The sequence below is a fragment of the Eretmochelys imbricata genome, chromosome 12 (genome assembly GCF_965152235.1).
Source record: "Eretmochelys imbricata isolate rEreImb1 chromosome 12, rEreImb1.hap1, whole genome shotgun sequence".
NCBI lineage: Eukaryota > Metazoa > Chordata > Testudines > Cheloniidae > Eretmochelys > Eretmochelys imbricata.
Window position 1 is genome coordinate 37,205,721 of NC_135583.1, and position 19,615 is coordinate 37,225,335.

Here is a 19,615-nt window from a genome sequence, read left to right on the forward strand (position 1 = left end):
AGATGCTAGGGAGGCCCCAGACAGATTCAGTCCAAGGAGAAAGGCGGCCCTGCCTGTGGGCCATGGAGCAGCCTTTCTGATAGAAGGAGATGGGGAGAGAAAGCCGAGGACCCTGCCTGTATGATCCCTCAGGTAAGGGGCAGCAGGACAGTACATCTGCAGAGCTCCATCCCCAGCCAGAGAAGAGCTCAGCCCCCAGAGAGTTAACCCCAGCAAAGAGACCCAGGTAAGCCGAGTGGCTAATCCCTGGGCCCTCTGACAACCCGATACCCAGCTCACAGACAGCATTATTGTCCCTGGCCCTGCCAAGGAAGGAAGCGGGGCGTGCTGGGGGGGAGGAGGGGCAGCGGGCAGCTCCCCCTGCAGCCGGCTCCCCCTTAGAACAATACTGAGCCTCTGCGGTTGTGATGTGCAGTACCAAGCCGAGAGAGCTTTCCATGCAACATGATAGAAGCAAGTCCCAAGCGAGCACAATTATTTGATAATTCTCCCTTAGCACCCATCAAATTAAAGCAATGTCCAAGGGCTGCCTGAAGTGGCACTGATCGGTATTAAACTTTAATGAGATTTAATGGCTCTGGCCTACTTTTTAAGCGCTTGGGCCTACACTTATGAACATTTAATTTCCCAGGCCCTGACCTCTTTTCTTCTCTCTTGGTTTATCTTCCCTCTGTTGCCCCCCCACCCCCCCTTCACTGCTCCCTCCTCGCTTCCACATGCAGCTGGTTTATGTGAGTGTTACCAGCCTTCTGCAGACCAGGCCAGCCCACCGCATGTCACAGGCAATTGGGCGTGAGGCTTGGCAGGCTGGCTGATATAATCTCCCTGCACTTAGTGACTGAATGTTGATTCTATCAGAGAGCTGGGGGCGGGTGGGGGGGGGGGGGAGAAATACAAAAAATGTGATTCAATAGCAGCAAAAGCAGACGAATTTACGGAATAATTTAATTTGCTCCCAGAATGACATTACGCTGCAGGTCGGATCAGTGCAAGTCCCTGCAGCAGGAGCCTGGCCAGTCTCCCCTGCGGTTTAATTCCCTCTCGGATCTCTTGGTTAATTTTAAGCTCTCCTTAACCTCCTCCTCCCCCTCCCCCTCCCACCAACTTTCATCCCCTGCCCGCCCCCCAGCCTCACACACACTTCAGCCAGCAGAATTAATCAGCCACCGAGGTGCGACTCCAAAGCAAACACACTCCCTGGGGCATCCTGGCTGCTGTGCCCCGGGTTAAACCTCTGGCCATTACTGGAAATGCCACCGGATCTGGCAAATTCAGAAGGTTAAATCCTAAATATCTCAGTGATTGAATGTAATTTAGTCTTGCCTGTGGGTCTGGTGCTGGCCAGCTAAGCTCGCTGCTGCCCTCTAGTGTGCAAGGACAGGAGGTCCCTTGTCTTAACCTGCCCCTGCAGATCTAGAAGGGACGATGAGATTTACACAGGCCGGTGTTAAAATCTGCCACAGGGAACCAGCTGCAGCCACAGCTTGTGGGTGGAGGAGGCTGAGATCATCTGGCTGCGCCAGCACAGAGCAGGGGTGACGCTCAGCCTTTTGCCCAGCTTGTCTCAGTGCAGCAAGGGGTGAAGAGTCAGTCCCTGGATGAAGAACAGGAGGACTCGTGGCACCTTAGAGACTAACACATTTATTTGAGCACAAGCTTTCGTGGGTGATCTCGGGCAGGGCACCCTTCCCTCTACAATTCGTAGCCCTCCCGAGTGTGCCATAAGGATCCGGAACAGGACTGCCACAATGGCACCGCTCTGCTGCTTGTGACTCACCGTCACATCTGCCCTGAGGGATCCTGGTGGTGAGTGCTGTGGAGATATCCCAGACAGACAGACCCACCTAAGACAGAACACAGAACACCATGGGGTTTGTATTACTTCTGCCAGCCACATGGAGCCCCAGCACAGCTATGGAGCAAGGAATCTGGGGGCTGCCTGCCTCAGCAATGTCATCCACTGGGGGAAGCGTGATTTGAGAGCATCTGACAGTCCCACTTTGCACAGCCTAAGTGATGATGCCAGGGGCAAGTCCAAAGAGAAAGGGCGGTCTGATGGCTAAGGTGCACACCTGGGAATTGGGGTTGCTGGGTCAGTGACTCTGCCCCCGACTTGCTACATGACCTCTACCAAATCTCTTTGCCATTCTGTGCCTCAGTTTCCCCTTATGTAAATTGGGAATGACAATCCTTACCTACCTCCTGGGGGAAGGGAGGCTGGGAAGCCTAATTCATTGGTGTTTGTCAAGTGCTTTGAGATCTTCAGATGGAAGGGGCTGCAAAGTGCCTATTATTAGTAGTTGGAAATGATTCTGCCAGAGAGTTTCAATGGATTGTCCCTCCCACCATTTATTTTTTATATTTGGGGGGTGGGGGGAAAGCATCGTTTGCACTAAAATCTGCTCCTTGCCTCTCTAGCAGAGGTCAGATGCTTCTGCAAAGTGACAGCGCAGTCATCTCCAAAGCCCCCGAGCCCAGGGTTCGCAGGAGCATGACAACTCCTCCAGGAGCAGAGGCTCCATGTCCATGCACTCATCTCTAGCGATAAGACCTGAGACATGGCAAAACAGGGCCACGTGCTCCTCTCTGTGGCACCAGTGCAGAGCCTGCAGATTCCGTTGAGTGCCTTTCAAAGTTTCCCACAAGGCATCTGAATCCATCGCCGAGGCAAAGCACCTGCAGCAGGGCCCCACGGAGGAACCAGGGGGTTCTGTTACGCTCGAGCCCACTTACCTTCAGCTGCCTTGGCCTGTGCTATTCCGTGTGCAGCACACTACTGCAGGGAGGGCGCGAGCTGACCCAAACCAAGGCTATTCCGGTGCCAGCCTGATCCGCCAGGATTGCACCGGGGCGGTAACGAACACACTCTCTCCGGTTGAGAGCTCCACATTCAAAGATCAATGGGGTTATTTGATAAAAACCCACGGCAGCCTTACCGAAAGCACCTCTCCTGCCATGCGTGGTGGCCCTCTCCCTTGGAAGAGGAGGGGGCCAATGTCTTTGCCAGAACATTTCTAGAACCAATGGGATCAATAATACCCTCACATGTCACTTTAACTCATTAATCAGAGCACCATGGGAGGGGACCAAGGTATTCGCATCAAATGGGGGAAACTGAGGCACAGAGGAGGGCAATGACTCGCCCAAGGCTGGTCAGCAAGCCAGTGGCAAAGCCAGAAACAGAAGCCATGGTCTGTAGATTTCTAGGCCTCTCTGTTCATCCTCCTTGGCCAAACCACGGCCTCTTCCAGTGACCCCTGCTCTGCAACAAAGGAAGGCAGGGGAGGAGTTGCTGAGATGCAAAGGCATGGTAATAAAGGGGAATGTTATCAATTCCCTACAGAGCCAGGAGCCTGCGTTGAGCTGGGGAGGAGGAAGGGGGGCGGGAATGGAGCTAACCCAACCTTAACCCAGAGATCACTTATCATTCAGGCTGCATCACGCATCTTGAAAGTGCAGACACAAAAATGTAATGTCATAACATTCGCAGTTCAATAACCTTTGCTTCACGAGACGGCTTGAACTGTCAGAGGAGCTAGGAGGTAAATATTTCAACGCACAGACACTGAATGCAAAGGCGTGGGGAGGGGGCCAATCCCGTGGGGAGGGGGGAAGGAAGGCAGAAGAGGCCTCTGATTTTCTACGCAGCCTCAACACATTAACATGTCCCCACAGTAAATCCAGGCCAGAGCCAGGGGGAAGCTGCCGGGCGGATAAAATACGAGCAGATATAAAACCAGACACCTTTATTGTTCTGAAAAGTCTTCCAACAAGTTATGAATCCACAGCTTGACCCAACCCCATCATACTGTTATATGGCAGAAACAAAGCCAGCTCTTAGAATTAAGGCTCAGATGGGAGCGTCCTCCCCCGCTTCCCAGCCACAGCCTGGATGGTGCCATCCTTCTCAGCGGGTAAGGTAATAATCTCGCTGGTCTGGAGGCTATAAAGCAAGTAAGCCGCCCATGGATCCTAGACTTGCAGCCATTAACCCCTTCAGCGCTGCAAGGTAGGTCCCAACCTCCCAATACCTAGAGGCCTGCTAGATATTCAGTGACACTGCACCCTCCAGCTCTGCGTGTGCTGGGGGCAGGGAATCAATGCCAGAGGCAAGTCACGCTCCTGGTGCCAGCTGTCACCACAAGCACATCCCCAGGCCAGGGTTTCTCCGTCTTTAACTCGTCACTTTCGAAGGCTCTGCATGGACCCCCGGGCATGGAGGACACAGATCCAACTGAAGCACCTCAAGGGTCAACAAAACAACACAAAAATTGCTTCCCGCCCCCTCCAGGAGCCAGCTGCCGATGTGCCCCAGGCCCGGGGGAGGATCTAAGAGCCAGATTCACCCAGGGCCAGGCTTCCAATCTGCAGGGCCCTCCCTGATTTTAAAGATCCCAGGCTCCAGGGCACAGAGCCTGATGGGCCGGTTGCCCTGTCCTGCCACTGGGGAACACTACACTAGGAGGCAGCACCTCATATCCCCAGGCCAGCCCATCCCAGGATGATAACGCCCCCCCCATACACACACACACACACCTTCCCCAGCACAAGCTCCCCTAAGGATCTCAGAGACCCATATGGAAGCAGGAGAGAATTCAGTTTTAATTCTTTACAAATCAATTCTCTGTGGCAGTCAACTGGAAGCCCCCTCCCCTTTCGGAAGCAGCTGGAAGGAGGCGCTGGCTTTATCTGATCCCTGCTATGCTTTTAGCTGCCTAGCAGCCACTGAAATAAACACCTGCCAGCCCCCCGGAGGGCTCCAGGAGAAGAAACTAGGTTAGTTCCTTCCAATTAGCCTTCCTGAGAGGTTACTGCGGCTGTGGCGTGTGAATTCCCCGCAGCAAGGGGTTAACAGATCCCAGATACCATAGAGCTATTAGTGTCCCCGAGCCCCACGCAAAGCACCTCTGGGTTAATGGAGGGGAGCCGGGTCTCTTCTCTGGTCAGAAAGAAAACCCTTGCGTGCCTATGAGCGGGAACACTCCCTGTCTCAGGACAGGCGGATGGAAGACACGGGCTGCAGGTCAGCGCAAGCCGGCTGGGCCCAGCCTCAAACCAGCTGAGGCGTCAGGCTCTCAAAGGGCCATTGGGTTCAGGCGTTTTCCCGACAAGCAGACTAAAAATGGGACAGGGCAGAGGAGCCAAAGGAGCCTGCAGTTCCGGGGGGGTGGGGGGGGGCGCGGGAGGGGGAAGGAGTGGCCCCTCTGGACTGGGGAGGTGCGTGGCCCTGAACTTGGCTCCAGGACATCAGTGCCCACCTGGGTGGGGGTGTTGCTTGGCTAATCCAAACCATCGGTGCTTAGAGGGGCAGTCACACTGCATGTGAGGCAGGGTGGGGGCGGAGAAGCAGCCTGTTCTCCGAACTTGCCTCCAGCAAGGATCTAGCAGGAGAGCGTGACCAAGAACAGGGCAGGTCTTACAGTCCCGAGGACAAGGGTGGGCTCCAGGGGCCCTCAAATGGAGGAGGGATGGGACAGGAAACAGAACAGCAGCCTCTTGCATCAAGCCTCTTTGCCTGGTGGGGGCTCCAGGTGCTGCTAAGGGCTGGAAGCCCCAAGCTGCATCGGCCGTGGGGAGGGCACAGAGACAAACCCACTCCCCTCAGGGCAGTCATGCTCCCTTGTTCTATCATTTCCTGAGGCCTGATTTCCCGCCCCCCCTCCCCCGCAACTTACATAACTCCCCTCAGCACTAAGCCCCCCAGGCTGCTCCTCCCGCTCCACACCACTCAGCGTCTCTGAGGTGCCAGAACTGTAGTATCCAGGGGCTCCTCTCTGATCTCCCCAGTCACAAGGTCACCCTGGGGAGGGACCGACCCATGGGACCAAGACTGACCGCAACCACTTCCCAGGGGGCAGGGGGAAATGCCACTGGACAATGGGATTTACCAGGCTGTGGGCTCTCAGTCGAGTTCACTTGCGACAGCAGCAATTCACTTGCGACAGCAGCAATTGCTTGAATGTCCCAGTCTGGGTTTGGTACCAATGGGCAGGGACTGGCCCCATTTGTCACCTACCAAAGCGCTCACGACATCCGCACCCATCTACAACAGCTTCCACTGGAGGCTCTCGCAGCATGCCTGGACTGCACCTGGGAGGTAGGCCAGGGTCACTGTCCTCATTTCACAGGTGGGGAAACTGAGGCAGAGAGCAGTGACAGGACTTGCCCAAGGCCACACATTGGGTCAGTGGCCAAGCTAGGGATGGACCACCACTACTCTCCCTCCAACATGATACAAGTAAGTCAGGGCTGCCCCAGGGGTCCTGGCTCCCAGCCTGTGCTCTCACTACTAGGCCTTCCCTTGCAGCACCCCCAAAGATCCCCAGGTGGCAAGCTGCACCCGGGAGCTTCCATGCCAACAAGACAGCCTAGGCTTCCCCCAAGGACGGGAACGGCGCCCGCCGACGCAAGAAACAGTTAAACGGCCTCCTCCCACGCCGGACGTGCAGCTACAGGCTTCGTCCCACCCTCCCCAAAACACCTGCTAAGGTCGCGTTGCCACGGGGCAACTGCTCAAACCTGCGCGAGGGGAGGGATCCACAGAGGGCCCTGTGAGCAAGAGGCTGCATGTCGGCTGCTTGGCAGCACAACAGACAGCAGCAGCCCAGAGCAGGTGACAGGCAAGCCGGAGTTTACTTTATTACAGGAAGCCAGTCTATAAGCATCTGACTCGGCTGTAACCAAAGAGGGAGCGAGGAGCTGGCCTGGTTTAACCCCGTCCTGCCTGCACTGGGTACACACCGTACGCTGGCTGGCCATGATGACTTGGGACACATGGTCCCTTTATCCAAGCGCTCAACGCCCCCACTGCTGCGCATTATCCCCAGGAAACTGGGGGGGAGCTATCTTAGGCACCCCTGAAAGCCAGTCCCTTATGTGGAGCTGCTGGATCCTCAGCACCCTGATAACACCCTAAGTCTGGCAGAAGCCAGCTGGGCCCCAGCTCCATAGGAAGTAGTCGCTGCTGGGCCAGCAATGCCAGGAAGCCTGGGCTGGCGGAGCACCATGGCGCTCACAAAGCATCTCCGAGCAAATCCATTCACCCGCCTTTATGACAGGCCAGGCAGACATTACATTTTACTAACTCCATAAATATCACACAGGGCGCTCGTAAAGGGGCCCTCTGGTCGCCGGCAACTGCGAGATAAGCTGCTTGCCACTCTCGCCAGGCGTCCCACGAGGCTGCTCCGCCGCTGGCCCGGAGCAGGGGATTCCCCCGGGGGAGCAAAGGCAGCTGCAGGTGGTTGACATGGACACTCCTCAAGGAGGCCATAGAACTCCATGTGCATTTCCCTACCCCAGAGTCTGCTCTCCTGGATAACTCCCCCCTAGGCGAGCAGCTGTCCCGATTTTATAGGGACAGTCCTGATATTTGGGGCTTTTTCTTATATAGGCACCTATTACCCCCCACCCCCATCCCGATTTTTCACATTTGCTATCTGGTCATCCTACTCCCCACTCAGGGAATCATCACACACTGGCCCGGGGTTAGACCAGCACAGGACACCCCAGAATGCTTCCAGCTCTGCTGTGATGTCACAGCACCTCGAGGGGGCAGCTGGCCCCACGGGCACGAAGGCGTCACCGTGAGCTGCCTACAACCTGGCTCTGGTTCCGAGAGCTCCTTGTCTTCGGCGCCTTCCCCAATAACTGCCCACCCCACTGTCTGGTTCCCGGAGCCTAACTAGAGGCAGGCTACTATGGAAGGGAGACACCCTGCCTGCTCACCGGGAAAGAGGAGGGGACTGGGATTCCTCCCCAGGCGCCGTACTGGGCGGCTGCATCTTGGACAAGCCCCTGGATGGAGGGGTCTGAGACAGATTTAAAGCCCAACCCCCACCCGCTCTGGCTGCTGGAAGCGGGGAGAGTCTGTCTGTCTGTATTCCCCACTCCCATTGCTCCTGGCTGATGATGGAGATCTCTATTATTCTCCCTCCACCCCTCACCACCTGGCTCAGTCAGCCTCTGTTCTGGGGCAGTCCTCCCCCATGGATTGCTCCAGCACCTGCGGCTTCGGCTTCCAGCATCCCTATGTAACCTGACATGGCTCTGGATCGTTTCCACTGCTGCCCACAGGGTTCGGAACAGCAGCAGCGATCCTGCACAGCATCTTGTTAATTTCTGCCCCTGCTTGGGTGAAGCAAGGAGCAGCCGGGGAGGCTCTGGAGCTGCCCGCAAACTCATGTTTCGATCAAGGTAGCTTAAATTGTGTCGCGATCGAGGTGGCTCAGCTCCCCACCTCAGAGCATATGCCCACTCCCACGTGGTCTAGGAAGGTTCCCTTCTCACTCCTGGCGAGTGGATTCTTCAAGCCATACACAAGTATTTAAAGGGCCAGATATTCAGCAGGCATAAATCAACCTCACTCCATTGCACTCAATGGAGCTATGCTTATGCACACCAGCTGGGAGATCTGATCCATAAACTCCCCCTTGACAACCCTGACTGAAACTAAACAGGATAAATAATACACCACCCTTCTCTAATCACTCTCTGCTTTAACACTGCATTCCCACCCCTCCCCCTCCCTCTGTCTTTGGCCCAGGCTGATTGTAAACTCACTGGGGCAGTGAATGTAAAGCACCGAGCCAGATACAGGGCTGTATGCCGCACAAGAGGCATTCATGCAAGACTCTGAACTGGAGACAGCACCCACTTCTTCATGGAGACAGAGCCATTTGTAGGAGATCTTGTCCATGCGGAGATCCCTTGATGAGATGCCTCCCCCCCCCCCTTTCCTTTCCTTTCCTCAGGGTCAAGCAAATCTTACTGAAAAAATACAAACATTTCTCCTTGGCAAACACTCCCTGAGAAAACAAAACCAGCCAGCACTCCCTCCCCTACCCCCCGCTCACACACAGGCCCACTCTTCTGACACAGCAATTAGAGGGAGACATTAATATTTAAATATTGCCAGCTCCAGAGAAGGGAAATCAAATAAAAATGCAGGCGTGTCGGGAACGCTCTTCCACCCCTTGCAGCCCAATTAAATCTTCAAGCTGGAGTAGCCGGTGCTGCAGAATTGCTACTTCTGACATGTGCTGCAGAATTGCACCCTTTGGCCCCAGGGGCTGGCTGGGCAGTCACTCGCACCCAGCACCCGGCGCTCCAGGACTGTATCTGGGGGTTGGAGCACCACGAGGTCCAGCTAATGCTGCTCCTTGGAGTAGTTGGACAGAGCCGCTGAGGGGCCAAGAGACATGGTGCTGAGGGTCTGCAGAGGGGAAGGGAGGTGGGCGGAGGAGAGATGCACGCACACGCCCTGGGTTCCAGAGCAGGGTAATGCAGCCAAAGGGAACAGACAGAGAGATCTGTGTGTGTGTGCATGCCTGGGTCACAAAGTCCAAGGGAGGGACAGAGCCCACAAGACAGGCAGCATCCTCCCCTCTCCTCTCCCGTGGATCAGGCACATCTCCCGATTTCAGGGCGGCTTAAGGCAGCACGGGGGTCCGGCCTAGCCTCTGAGTGGAGTCCAGCTTCAGCAGCCATACAGAGAGCAGCAGGAGACCATGCAGGCCACTGACTGCTGGCGGCCTGCTAACTGGGCTGCCTGACCGGGAAGGGAAGATCCAGGGGCTCAGAAGCAGAAGGCAAAAGTCTCCTTACCCCAGAGAGCAGAGGGAGTGTATCTGGAGCAGCATGAGGTAGTTCCGGGCTGCGAGGGAAGCTGCCCACAGAGCCCAGAAGGTTTGTTGGACCCAGGTCCCGTTTAGCCTCAATGCATTAAACAGGAAGGCCACTGCTCACCTCGCTCTGCTGCATTTGGCTGGCCTCAGTGTCACCGATGCTGCCAGGGAGTCACCATGACCCAGCAGTGTCACATGGGATGCCACAGCAGAGCAGTCAGGCATAGAGGACAGCTAGGCTAGTGGTTAGGTCTCTAGCCTAGAACTTGAAAGACCTAGGTTCAATTCCCTGCTCTGCCCAAGACCTCCAGGGTGAGAGTGGGCAAGTCTCTTCAGCCCAGAGAGCCTGAGTCCCCCAGCCGTTCAGTGGGGCTAACAGGCCTGCCCGGCCTCCCGCCCGGGTCCCCCAGCCGTTCAGTGGGGCTAACAGGACTGCCCTGCCTCCCTCCCGGGTCCCCCAGCCGTTCAGTGGGGCTAACAGGACTGCCCTGCCTCCTGCCCGGGTTCCCCAGCCGTTCAATGGGGCTAACAGGCCTGCCTTGCCTCCCGCCCGGGTCCCCCAGCCATTCAATGGGGCTAACAGGCCTGCCTTGCCTCCCGCCCGGGTCCCCCAGCCGTTCAGTGGGGCTAACAGGCCTGCCTTGCCTCCCGCCCGGGTCCCCCAGCCGTTCAGTGGGGCTAACAGGACTGCCCTGCCTCCCTCCCGGGTCCCCCAGCCGTTCAGTGGGGCTAACAGGATTGCCCTGCCTCCCGCCCGGGTTCCCCAGCCATTCAATGGGGCTAACAGGCCTGCCTTGCCTCCCGCCCGGGTCCCCCAGCCATTCAATGGGGCTAACAGGCCTGCCTTGCCTCCCGCCCGGGTCCCCCAGCCGTTCAGTGGGGCTAACAGGCCTGCCTTGCCTCCCGCCCGGGTCCCCCAGCCATTCAATGGGGCTAACAGGCCTGCCTTGCCTCCCGCCCGGGTCCCCCAGCCGTTCAGTGGGGCTAACAGGCCTGCCTTGCCTCCCGCCCGGGTCCCCCAGCCGTTCAGTGGGGCTAACAGGCCTGCCTTGCCTCCCGCCCGGGTCCCCCAGCCGTTCAGTGGGGCTAACAGGCCTGCCCTGCCTCCCGGGGCCTGTGAGGATCAATATAGATTGTGACACTCAGACCCTGCGCTAATGAGGAGTCTGTCTCACTAGGCAGGCAGAGCGGGGCTGAACCAGGACTGCCCTGAGTCGGGCCCAGCAGGAACTCAGCCCCTGGGGAATGACAGCGCACTAGGCATGAGAGAGAGACAGCCTGCTCCCCTCGCCTCCAGTTCAACTGCAAAGAGGAACTGCCTTATTCGAGCCAGGTTTTTAGGGGGGAAGGGGAGATTCTGTATTTCCTCCCAGCAGGGATGGACAGACTGGGCTAGCCTGGCCGGGGACGGCGATACTAATCCAGACGGGCCCACAGGCCTGCTGTGACGCAGAAGGAGGCCAGTGCCCACACCAGCTGACTCGCTGGCCTCCTAGGGCAATTCCCCCCCACCCACCTTGTTGTTGCTAGGCTGAATCACCAAGCAGGCCGTGCCCGTGCCCTGACTTGGCTCGTGGCTGCCAAGGGAAGATGGCGTGGAGCCGGTGCGACGTGCGGGCGTCTCCACCCAGAGATCAGGCAGGGGAATTTCTGGACTTGAGAAGAAGGGGCCAGGGGAGGGGTGGAAAGGCCCAGACTTGCTCTGCTCCTTGTCAAACCAGGCCGGAAAGGAAGCAGTAACCCAGCTCTCTGCCCCCTCCAGAGGGCAGGCGACTCCCCCTTTCACAGCCTGCACCCACATACTGCACAATCAGGGAGAAGGAACAGGCGAGAGCGCCCGCTGCGGGGCCCTCCCCCCAAATCCCCGGGGAGCTGAGCAGCAGGCTCAGCCCTTGCCCTCCAGCTCCTTAACACCGGGGAGATCTGCTTCCTTCCCCTGGGCAACAGGCACCTCCCAGCGGCATGAAAATCAGCCAGGCTACCGCCAGCAACCACGGAAGCAAGGCAACAAAACATTGGCAGATGTTCCCTCCTCTGGAGGCTGGTGCTACAGGGCAGTCTGCTCCAGCAAGAGCCTGATCCCGCTAGCCTCAGCCATGCCTCGCAAATCCCTGGGCGCTGGGAAGGGGGAAGCAGGAAGCTGCCACTGCGGGCACCTGACAGGCCGGAGCTAGAGACGCCGCGGCTCTAGGACCTGCCCAGTGATGCCCACAGCAGGCTCCCCCTCCCCCCCAGCCCCCAAAATAAAATAGGTGTAAATGCACACCCAGCTCTCCTGAGACATGGCCCTAGGGTCCGCTCACAGGGGCTAGGTGGGCTCAGCCCACAAGGGACGGGAAAGCTCAGGTGGGTTCCCCTCCCAGCAATACTCAGCTACACCCTCAGGGTTGAAAAGCAGGAGGAAGCACCCCAGAATCCCACACACACCCTCGCCCCACTCCCACGCATGACGCTTTGGGTCACGCGTCAGGAGCCAAGGCCATTGGGGTTCAACCCAAATCAGCAGGATGGGGGGCCTGGGGATACGTCCAGGGCCTGGATCTCCCACGTCCAGACACTGTTCTGCAACGGGAACATGGGGAGAGAAACCCCCCAAATGTGCACTCCCCCCACCCATGATCCCCTTGGAGGAATGCAGTGCCGCCAACACCCCCTCCCCCCTCCTCCGCTTTCCTGGGGCAGGACCCTCCTCTGGTGCTAAGAGGCTGTGTCAGAGCAGTAAAGAGGATTTACTGTTAAATGCAAGGGGCTTTAGAGGCAATAACTTTCCCTCCTCTTGACTTAAATGGATTTTAAACTTCAAAAAGGATAGAGAGGGCATGCTGCCAAGCGCCAGGAGCGCAGCTTGCTAACTGAATGTCGGGTCAGCGGCAATCTCCGAAGGGATGACCCCGCGGGATGGAAGCACTAAGCACTGCAAAGCAGGAAGGATTGTGGGTAACATGGAAAACAGCTAACAGCGCTGATCCTCCCAGGGGCCTAACACACTCATGGCAGAGCGGGGGGGGCTGATCTGGGGAAGGGCATGGCTGGGGCTCTGCAGGGCCCTGGCGTTACCTAGAGCCAGGGTCTCAGGTGAATTCAGGAAAGGAGCCCCCATGACAGGGCTGGCAATGGTGCGAGAGTGAGCAAACAGGGAAAGGCTCCCTAAGTGGGGGGTGGGGTCGGCAGTCAGAGCCCTGGAGAACAGGTTGCAGGGAACAATACTGCACTGGATCCTGGTGCACGGAGGGGACTCCTCCCGCTCTAGTTCTGTGAGGGATCAGAGTGGATCTAAGCCCTAAGAAAATGGTGCCCCTAGTGGCACCTGGACCATCCCTCACCCTCAGGCCGGGTTCAGGGGATGGGCAGAACACCGGCCCGGTTATCCCAACTGCCTGGCCTGGCCACCTCAGTTAGCCTGCCCACCCCCCAAGCTCAGGCCATCATCAGATGCCCATGTGGAAAATGAGTTATAAACAGCTCCCGGAGTGAAGTTCCAGACACAGCTTTCCAGAGGAAACGAGCAATGGCTAAGGCAGATGATGGCAGCCAGATAAGGCCTGCGGGAGCAGGGGACCATGCCTCACTCTTCTCAGAAGTCCCCGAGATAAGGCAGCCGCTGTTATCAGCAACAAAGCAATGGGGCAGGTTTCCTCTTCACCCGATAGTGCAACCACCCACAGGGGACAGGGGAGGGGATGGGGAAGCAGCAGTATCCAGCGGTGCTCACCTCCCTCCCCCTCTCCAGCTCCCCCCAGCTGGGAGGCTGACAGGCAGCCCTATTCAGCAGGGCAAGGGAAGCCATAGCACAGGAAGTACTGCCTCAAGGACAATCCTCTTGGCAGCTCTCCCGGAGCCTGCTGGGGGGCCCACAAACACACCCAAGTATACGACCCTCAGACTCACATGCAAACACTCACACAGATGCATGCAAAGATACCCATGCAAATACCTGCACGCCACAACAGAGCTACACAAACGAGGACACACGTGTGCACACACAAGCTTTGCTCGGGTGGTAACCAGCAGCACGGCCTCCGGAGACGCTGCTGCCCGCTGCAACGTGACATGTAAATGCAGCACCTCTGCTCTTCTCCTTGGGGTTTCTACTCTGTCCCCCTCCTCGCCCCACTCCACCCTGTTGCTAATCCTCCATCCCCTGCAGGCTCCATGCCGTGGTGCCCAGCAGGGGCTCCCATTCAAACCTCCTCAGAGAGGGCCACCTGTGGCTTAGTAAAAATTTCTGGCCCATTGAGTGATTAGAGCTCACAGACGCCCCCCCTTCCTTCCCTTCCCCTGTTTCTGGGCTACCATCCAGTTTCCTGGCCAGAAACAGAGAGCAGAGACAGCTCGCCTCCCACAGCTCCGAGAACAGATCTGGGGTTGTGTTCACGTGTCCCACCAGCGCAGACCACACGGCACAGTGAGGACAAGAGCTGCCGGCTTGCAGTCTGCGCGGGGACCTAGCATTGGGGAAGCCAGACCGCTGGCTCAGATCTGCAGAGAGGAAAAAAAAAAAACAACCCAAAGACCCAAACAACTAAATCATAGCCCTGAAGTGACAGGGAGGAAGAGAGGGGCAGTGTCCTGACTGCTCGCCAAACCCAGCCATTTAACCTGGGAAAGCAGCAGCTGCTGCAGCCAAGTAAGGACACCCATGGCCTATTCCAAGCTACTGGGACACCGGCACACATGGTGAGATGGGTGTGCAACTTGCCACATGCATGTGCAAGCAGGGCTCTGCTCCCACACAGATGCAACAGTGCACCATGTACACCAACTTCACAGCCAAGGAGCAGGCCCTCAACCTCTTTGAGTGATGGGGAGGATATTTACCGCCCCACCCCCAGGGCTGGCATGAGGCTTCATGAATGAATAATACCTAGCCTTTATGTAACACTTGCCATCTGCACAGAGGCTCCCCAGATAGCCCTCCCAGCAGATGAATGAGGCATGTTTGCAGGTGGAGAAACTGAGGCATGGAGAGATGAAGTGATTGACCCGAGGCTGTGCAGCAAACTGGAACTGGGACCCAGGAGTTCTGACTCCAAGTCTCCTGCTTAGTCCACTAGACCAGGATGCCTGCCACAGCACAGAGTCAGTGTCCGCAAGAGGCTGTGGAGATGGAAAGTGCTATCTAAGCGCTCCGCGGGATCACCCCCACATGGCCCAGCGATCAGAGCTCTGTTGCCAGACTCTCATGCCAGAGGCACGGGTCAGCTAGCTGGTGTCTAGGCTCCCCGGCTGGTCAGGGAGAGAGACAGAGCTGCGGTCAGCTCAGGATTCCTACGACACTGCACCGCAACCCAGTTATTCTGTCCCACCGAGAGGTGGGGGCCCAGCAAGACCCCGAGTCTCACATGAATCTCCCAAACTCTCCTCTCCACCTGCTGAGGGACACCTGGCCCCATTCAATCCCACATGCTCACTTCACCGCTCTCAGGAGGGGACTGTACCCCCAATGATGCAGAGACCAGAGCTACACCGGCTCTTCCACTGGGAGAGCCAGGGCTCTGAGGCCCCAGGAAGGAGCAGAAAGAATTGAGATTAAGAATAGCCCCCACCCGCACCCTCTTTCCTCCCCCTGAAACCTGCAGCAGCCCCGTCCATGGCCCTAGCATGTCAGGAAGCGATAATGTTCTGCTTCTCCGGAGCTGCATGTCACATCCCAGCCTCCCTCACACCCCCACCAGAGACAGCAGGAATCCTGGCCTCCTGCCAAAGCCACTGTCTCCACTGTAATTCCCTTCGCCCTGGAGCCAACACACACACACTTAGATACAGACCCGCACGCACACACACACCCCGACAAAGACACTGGCACCACACAATCACACTTCCCCCACGGATACAGGCATATGCACACACATACGCACACCTCGACACACACGGTCCCAGATACACAAAGACCTCAATTCTGCACAAGGCTGAGTGCCCCCACCCCATGTGACCCCTCACAGGATCAGGCCCACAGAGCGCTGGCTGGAAGACAAGGGGAAGGGAAAAATGCTTCAGGAAACCCACTTGACTCGTCCGAAGGGACAGGACCAAGAGACGCTCCACGTGGGTAGGGCTGTGTGGAGAATCTCAGCTACGTGAAACTGGCTCAGCCAGGCCGACCCCATCACCAGCATTTACAGGCCTGTGATGGGAGAATCACACACACGGTCCCGGGTTTCCCCTCCTCCCTCCCCCACGCCCATGCCCACGCCCACAGACCTATCCCCACACCCACTTCCAGAGTCACCCACACACGCCAAAACGCTCCAAGCGGCACCAGCATGGACACACACTCCCCCGCAGGAGCAGGTGCTGGATGGGCTAATTGGCTTTTCCATCCCTCGCTCCTATCACACCCATCAGGACACTCCTCGCCCATTCCTAGCCTCTCAACTGTTCATACTCCCAAACACGCACTGTGCACACCCATTCTCACCCTCGCACCTTGCTGGTTCATGCACACACGTGAGCTCTCACCGCCAGGTTGCCCCCACAGAATTCCCCTTCCCCCAACACACACCAACATGTCCCAAGCCCGTCCCCATTTCAGCTGCCCCCCTCCCCCGGTCCAGGATTCATTTTATGTCAGACTAAACCAACCACTGGACCCAAGCGGCTTCGTGTTGCAACTCCTGCCATGAGCTTGCTAGTGCCCGACCCTCCAACCTTCCCCACTGCTGCTGCCACCCATCCCCCCCCGCAGTCAGGGCTCCCCTGGCCTAACCCTGCCTCTGTCCCATGCCCGCAGTCCCTAGGTGCTGCTCTGTGGCCCCAGGGCAGCGAGACTTAGAGAAGCCACGGTGAAGGCAGGGGCAGAGGAGGATGGACGGGTGCCAAAGCCAAGGACATTAAGTGTGTCCAGTTGACTCACAGAGGGCACTTTCTAATAGGACAGAGAAACAGGAGCCTTGTGTTGGCACCAGCCTTATCACAAACAAACGCTGGGAAGCGAGTGGAAGGGGGTGGGATTCAGGGTGCCAACACCCAGCAGCCATTAAAGCATGCTGCAGCTGCCCTTGAAAGGCCAGTGGCCCAGTGACTCTCGAGCCCTCAGGGCGAGGGGCAAGGCCAGCTGGAGAATGCCGGGCCCCGGCAGGTGAGCACGCCATGAGATGAGACATGTGGGAGCCGGGCAAGAAGCAGGACTTCCACCCCAGGGTAATGACCTCACACCATGCAAACACGGACACACCATGCGACATCAGGTTTCCGGTGTGAGACTATAGAGGTCATCAGAATAATCCTCTGCCCCTCCTTCTAGCCTGGGTGTTTACAAACAGTTCACAACTCCCTCTCAAAATTAACATTGTATGTGGGTAAACTGAGGCACGGGGACTTACCCAAGATCAACACAGTGCATCAACAGGAGAGTTGGGAACAGAAACCAGGAGTGCTGATTCACTGCCCCCTGCTCCCACCACCAGGCCCCACACCCAGATAATATCTAGTGCATTTCATCAGTAGATCAAAGCTCTTTACAAAGCAGGTCAGAATCATTATCCACATTTCACAGATGGGGAAACTGAGACACAGGGAGCAAAGTGACTTGCCCAAAGTCATCCAGCAGGCCAGTGGCAGAGCCAGGAACAGAACCCTTGTCTCCCAAGTCCAAGTGCAGCACTCTCAGGACTCCTGTCGCCCACCCCCCGCTGTAGCCATTAGACTGCATCCCATCCCAGAGGCATGAGTAGAATCCAGGAGTCCTGAGTCCCAATACCACCCCCCACTGCTTGGATGGCACAGGCTGTAGAACAGAAAACGCAACTGAAAGCAACAACATGGAAAGTCTTGACCCCTTCAAGGACCCAGTTCAGAGGTCGGAGGCAGATGAAAATGGAGACGGCGCACTTCAAAGCAGGTGCTGCTGACCAGAACGAAACCACAAGCAGAGAGTCAATCATTCGATGTCCACAGGTCCCAGGGAGAGGGAGACAGGCAAAGGCACGGACAAAACCGCAGCGACCCCATGCCACCCCCAAAAGCCGAGATCGCTGGCAGAGCAATGGCCAGCTGTGGCCCCACACTACCCGCTCCAGTGACATTCCCTCCTGACCGTAGGTGGAAAGGACACCCAGCTATGGGCAACAGTTCCCCATTGGCCCAACAGGGGGCAGCAGGAGGAGTTTCCCATCCCAGGTAACATAAAGCTTTCCCTCCCAATTTACTCCCCACCTTACTCCTATTGTGTGTTTGAGGGGAATGATGCAAGCCAGGTCAGTGCTGTAGGGGCTGGGGATTCTGCAGTAGGAGCACAGGGGTACATGGCACAGCAGGAGGGGGTACACCTAGACATTACAGACCATATCAGTCCAGGGGTCCTTCTCTGACACTAGGCAGCATCAGCTGCTTCAGATGAAGGTGCAAGAAATCCTGCAGTGGATGGGGTTATGGGGCAGCCTGCCCCCAGGGGAAGTTAATGGCTACTTATGCCCTGAAGCTGGAGATCTCATAGGGCTTATACCCCTTCTCCTGTTTAAAGTACCTACGGATGTTCTCATTACCCCCAACAAATGTCCAGTCCTGCTAAGCTCTTGTTTTCAGGGACATCTTGTGGCAGGGAGTTCCACAGGTTAACCAGTGTACTAAGTATGCAGGAGTAGGAAGCTGTGCAGCCGGGTTGGGGGGGAAGCCTAGGGACCCTGGATGGATAGAGTAGGCGCAGAGAGGGTGTGGAGGGGGACAAGGCAAGGCAGAGGGGGTCAGGCTGCTTTATCAGTGTGCCCCCATCCCTTCCCAGGCGCCCCACAGCCAGCCCCTTACAGTAACCCAGAGCGCCTGGCCAAGTCCCTAGGCGGCCAGCGAGAGTCCTTTAGGAAACCCCCCGAGCTGCCCTGCAGCCACCACCCAGCGCTGCCCCCGCCCGGGCCCGACGCCACGGGGATGGGGGCCGCAGGCAGGAGTCTCCCCCCACCCCAGGGCTCCGCGCAGGCACTCACCGAGCGGGCGCACCTTCCAGCGGCGGCTTTTCTCGTCCATGGGGAGGGCTCCGAGCCAGCGGCGGCCGCCAGCGGGGACCGGAGGGAAACTTTCCCCCGCCGCCTCCGGGCGGGCTCGGCGCGTCCCGGCGGGCGCGGGGGTCCCAGCGCCCGGGGGCCCTGCCCGGCGCTCCCGGAGCAGCAGGAGCAAGGCGCGGGCGGCTTCCCCGACACTTCCTGCTTCGCTCCGCGCCTGCCCCGGCCGCCGCTCCGGCTCGCCGTGACTCACCGGCCCGCGGGCCCCCGGCGGCTCCCCGGGCCGCGCCGCTGCCGGGGAGGGGTCGGATACCCGGGGGGAGCCGTGGGGGGAGGGGTCGGATACCCAGTGGGGGGAGGGGGCGCGCTGCCGGGGGAAGGTCGCACACCCGGAGGGAGCAGTGGGGGGAGGGGTCGCGCTGCCGGGGGGGGGAGGTCGCACACCCGGAGGGAGCAGTGGGGGGAGGGGTCGCGCTGCCGGGGGGGGGAGGTCGCACACCCGGAGGGAGCAGTGGGGGGAGGGGTCGCGCTGCCGGGGGGGGGAGGTCGCACACCCGGAGGGAGCAGTGGGGGGAGGGGTCGCGCTGCCCGGGGGGGGGGACGTCGCACACCCGGAGGGAGCAGTGGGGGGAGGGGTCGCGCTGCCGGGGGGGGGAGGTCGCACACCCGAAGGGAGCAGTGGGGGGAGGGGTCGCGCTGCCGGGGGGGGGGGACGTCGCACACCCGGAGGGAGCAGTGGGGGGAGGGGTCGCGCTGCCGGGGGGGGGGAGGTCGCACACCCGGAGGGAGCAGTGGGGGGAGGGGTCGCGCTGCCGGGGGGGGGGAGGTCGCACACCCGGAGGGAGCAGTGGGGGGAGGGGTCGCGCTGCCGGGGGGGGGGAGGTCGCACACCCGGAGGGAGCAGTGGGGGGAGGGGTCGCGCTGCCGGGGGGGGGGGACGTCGCACACCCGGAGGGAGCAGTGGGGGGAGGGGTCGCGCTGCCGGGGGGGGGACGTCGCACACCCGGAGGGAACAGTGGGGGGAGGGGTCGCGCTGCCGGGGGGGGGAGGTCGCAC

The 19,615-nt window shown here is 58.7% G+C and overlaps 1 protein-coding gene across 1 annotated transcript in view; it reads right to left on the minus strand.

Moving 5' to 3' along the window:
* GSE1 (Gse1 coiled-coil protein) overlaps positions 1 to 18,631 on the minus strand; it is a 219,167-nt gene extending 200,536 nt beyond the window's left edge. Inside the window, exon 1 of the mRNA XM_077830686.1 lies at positions 18,545 to 18,631. Coding sequence (XP_077686812.1) covers positions 18,545 to 18,584 — 40 coding nt within the window. The 5' untranslated portion in view covers positions 18,585 to 18,631. The remainder of the gene's footprint in view (positions 1 to 18,544) is intronic.
* Between the last annotated feature and the right edge of the window lie 984 nt (positions 18,632 to 19,615).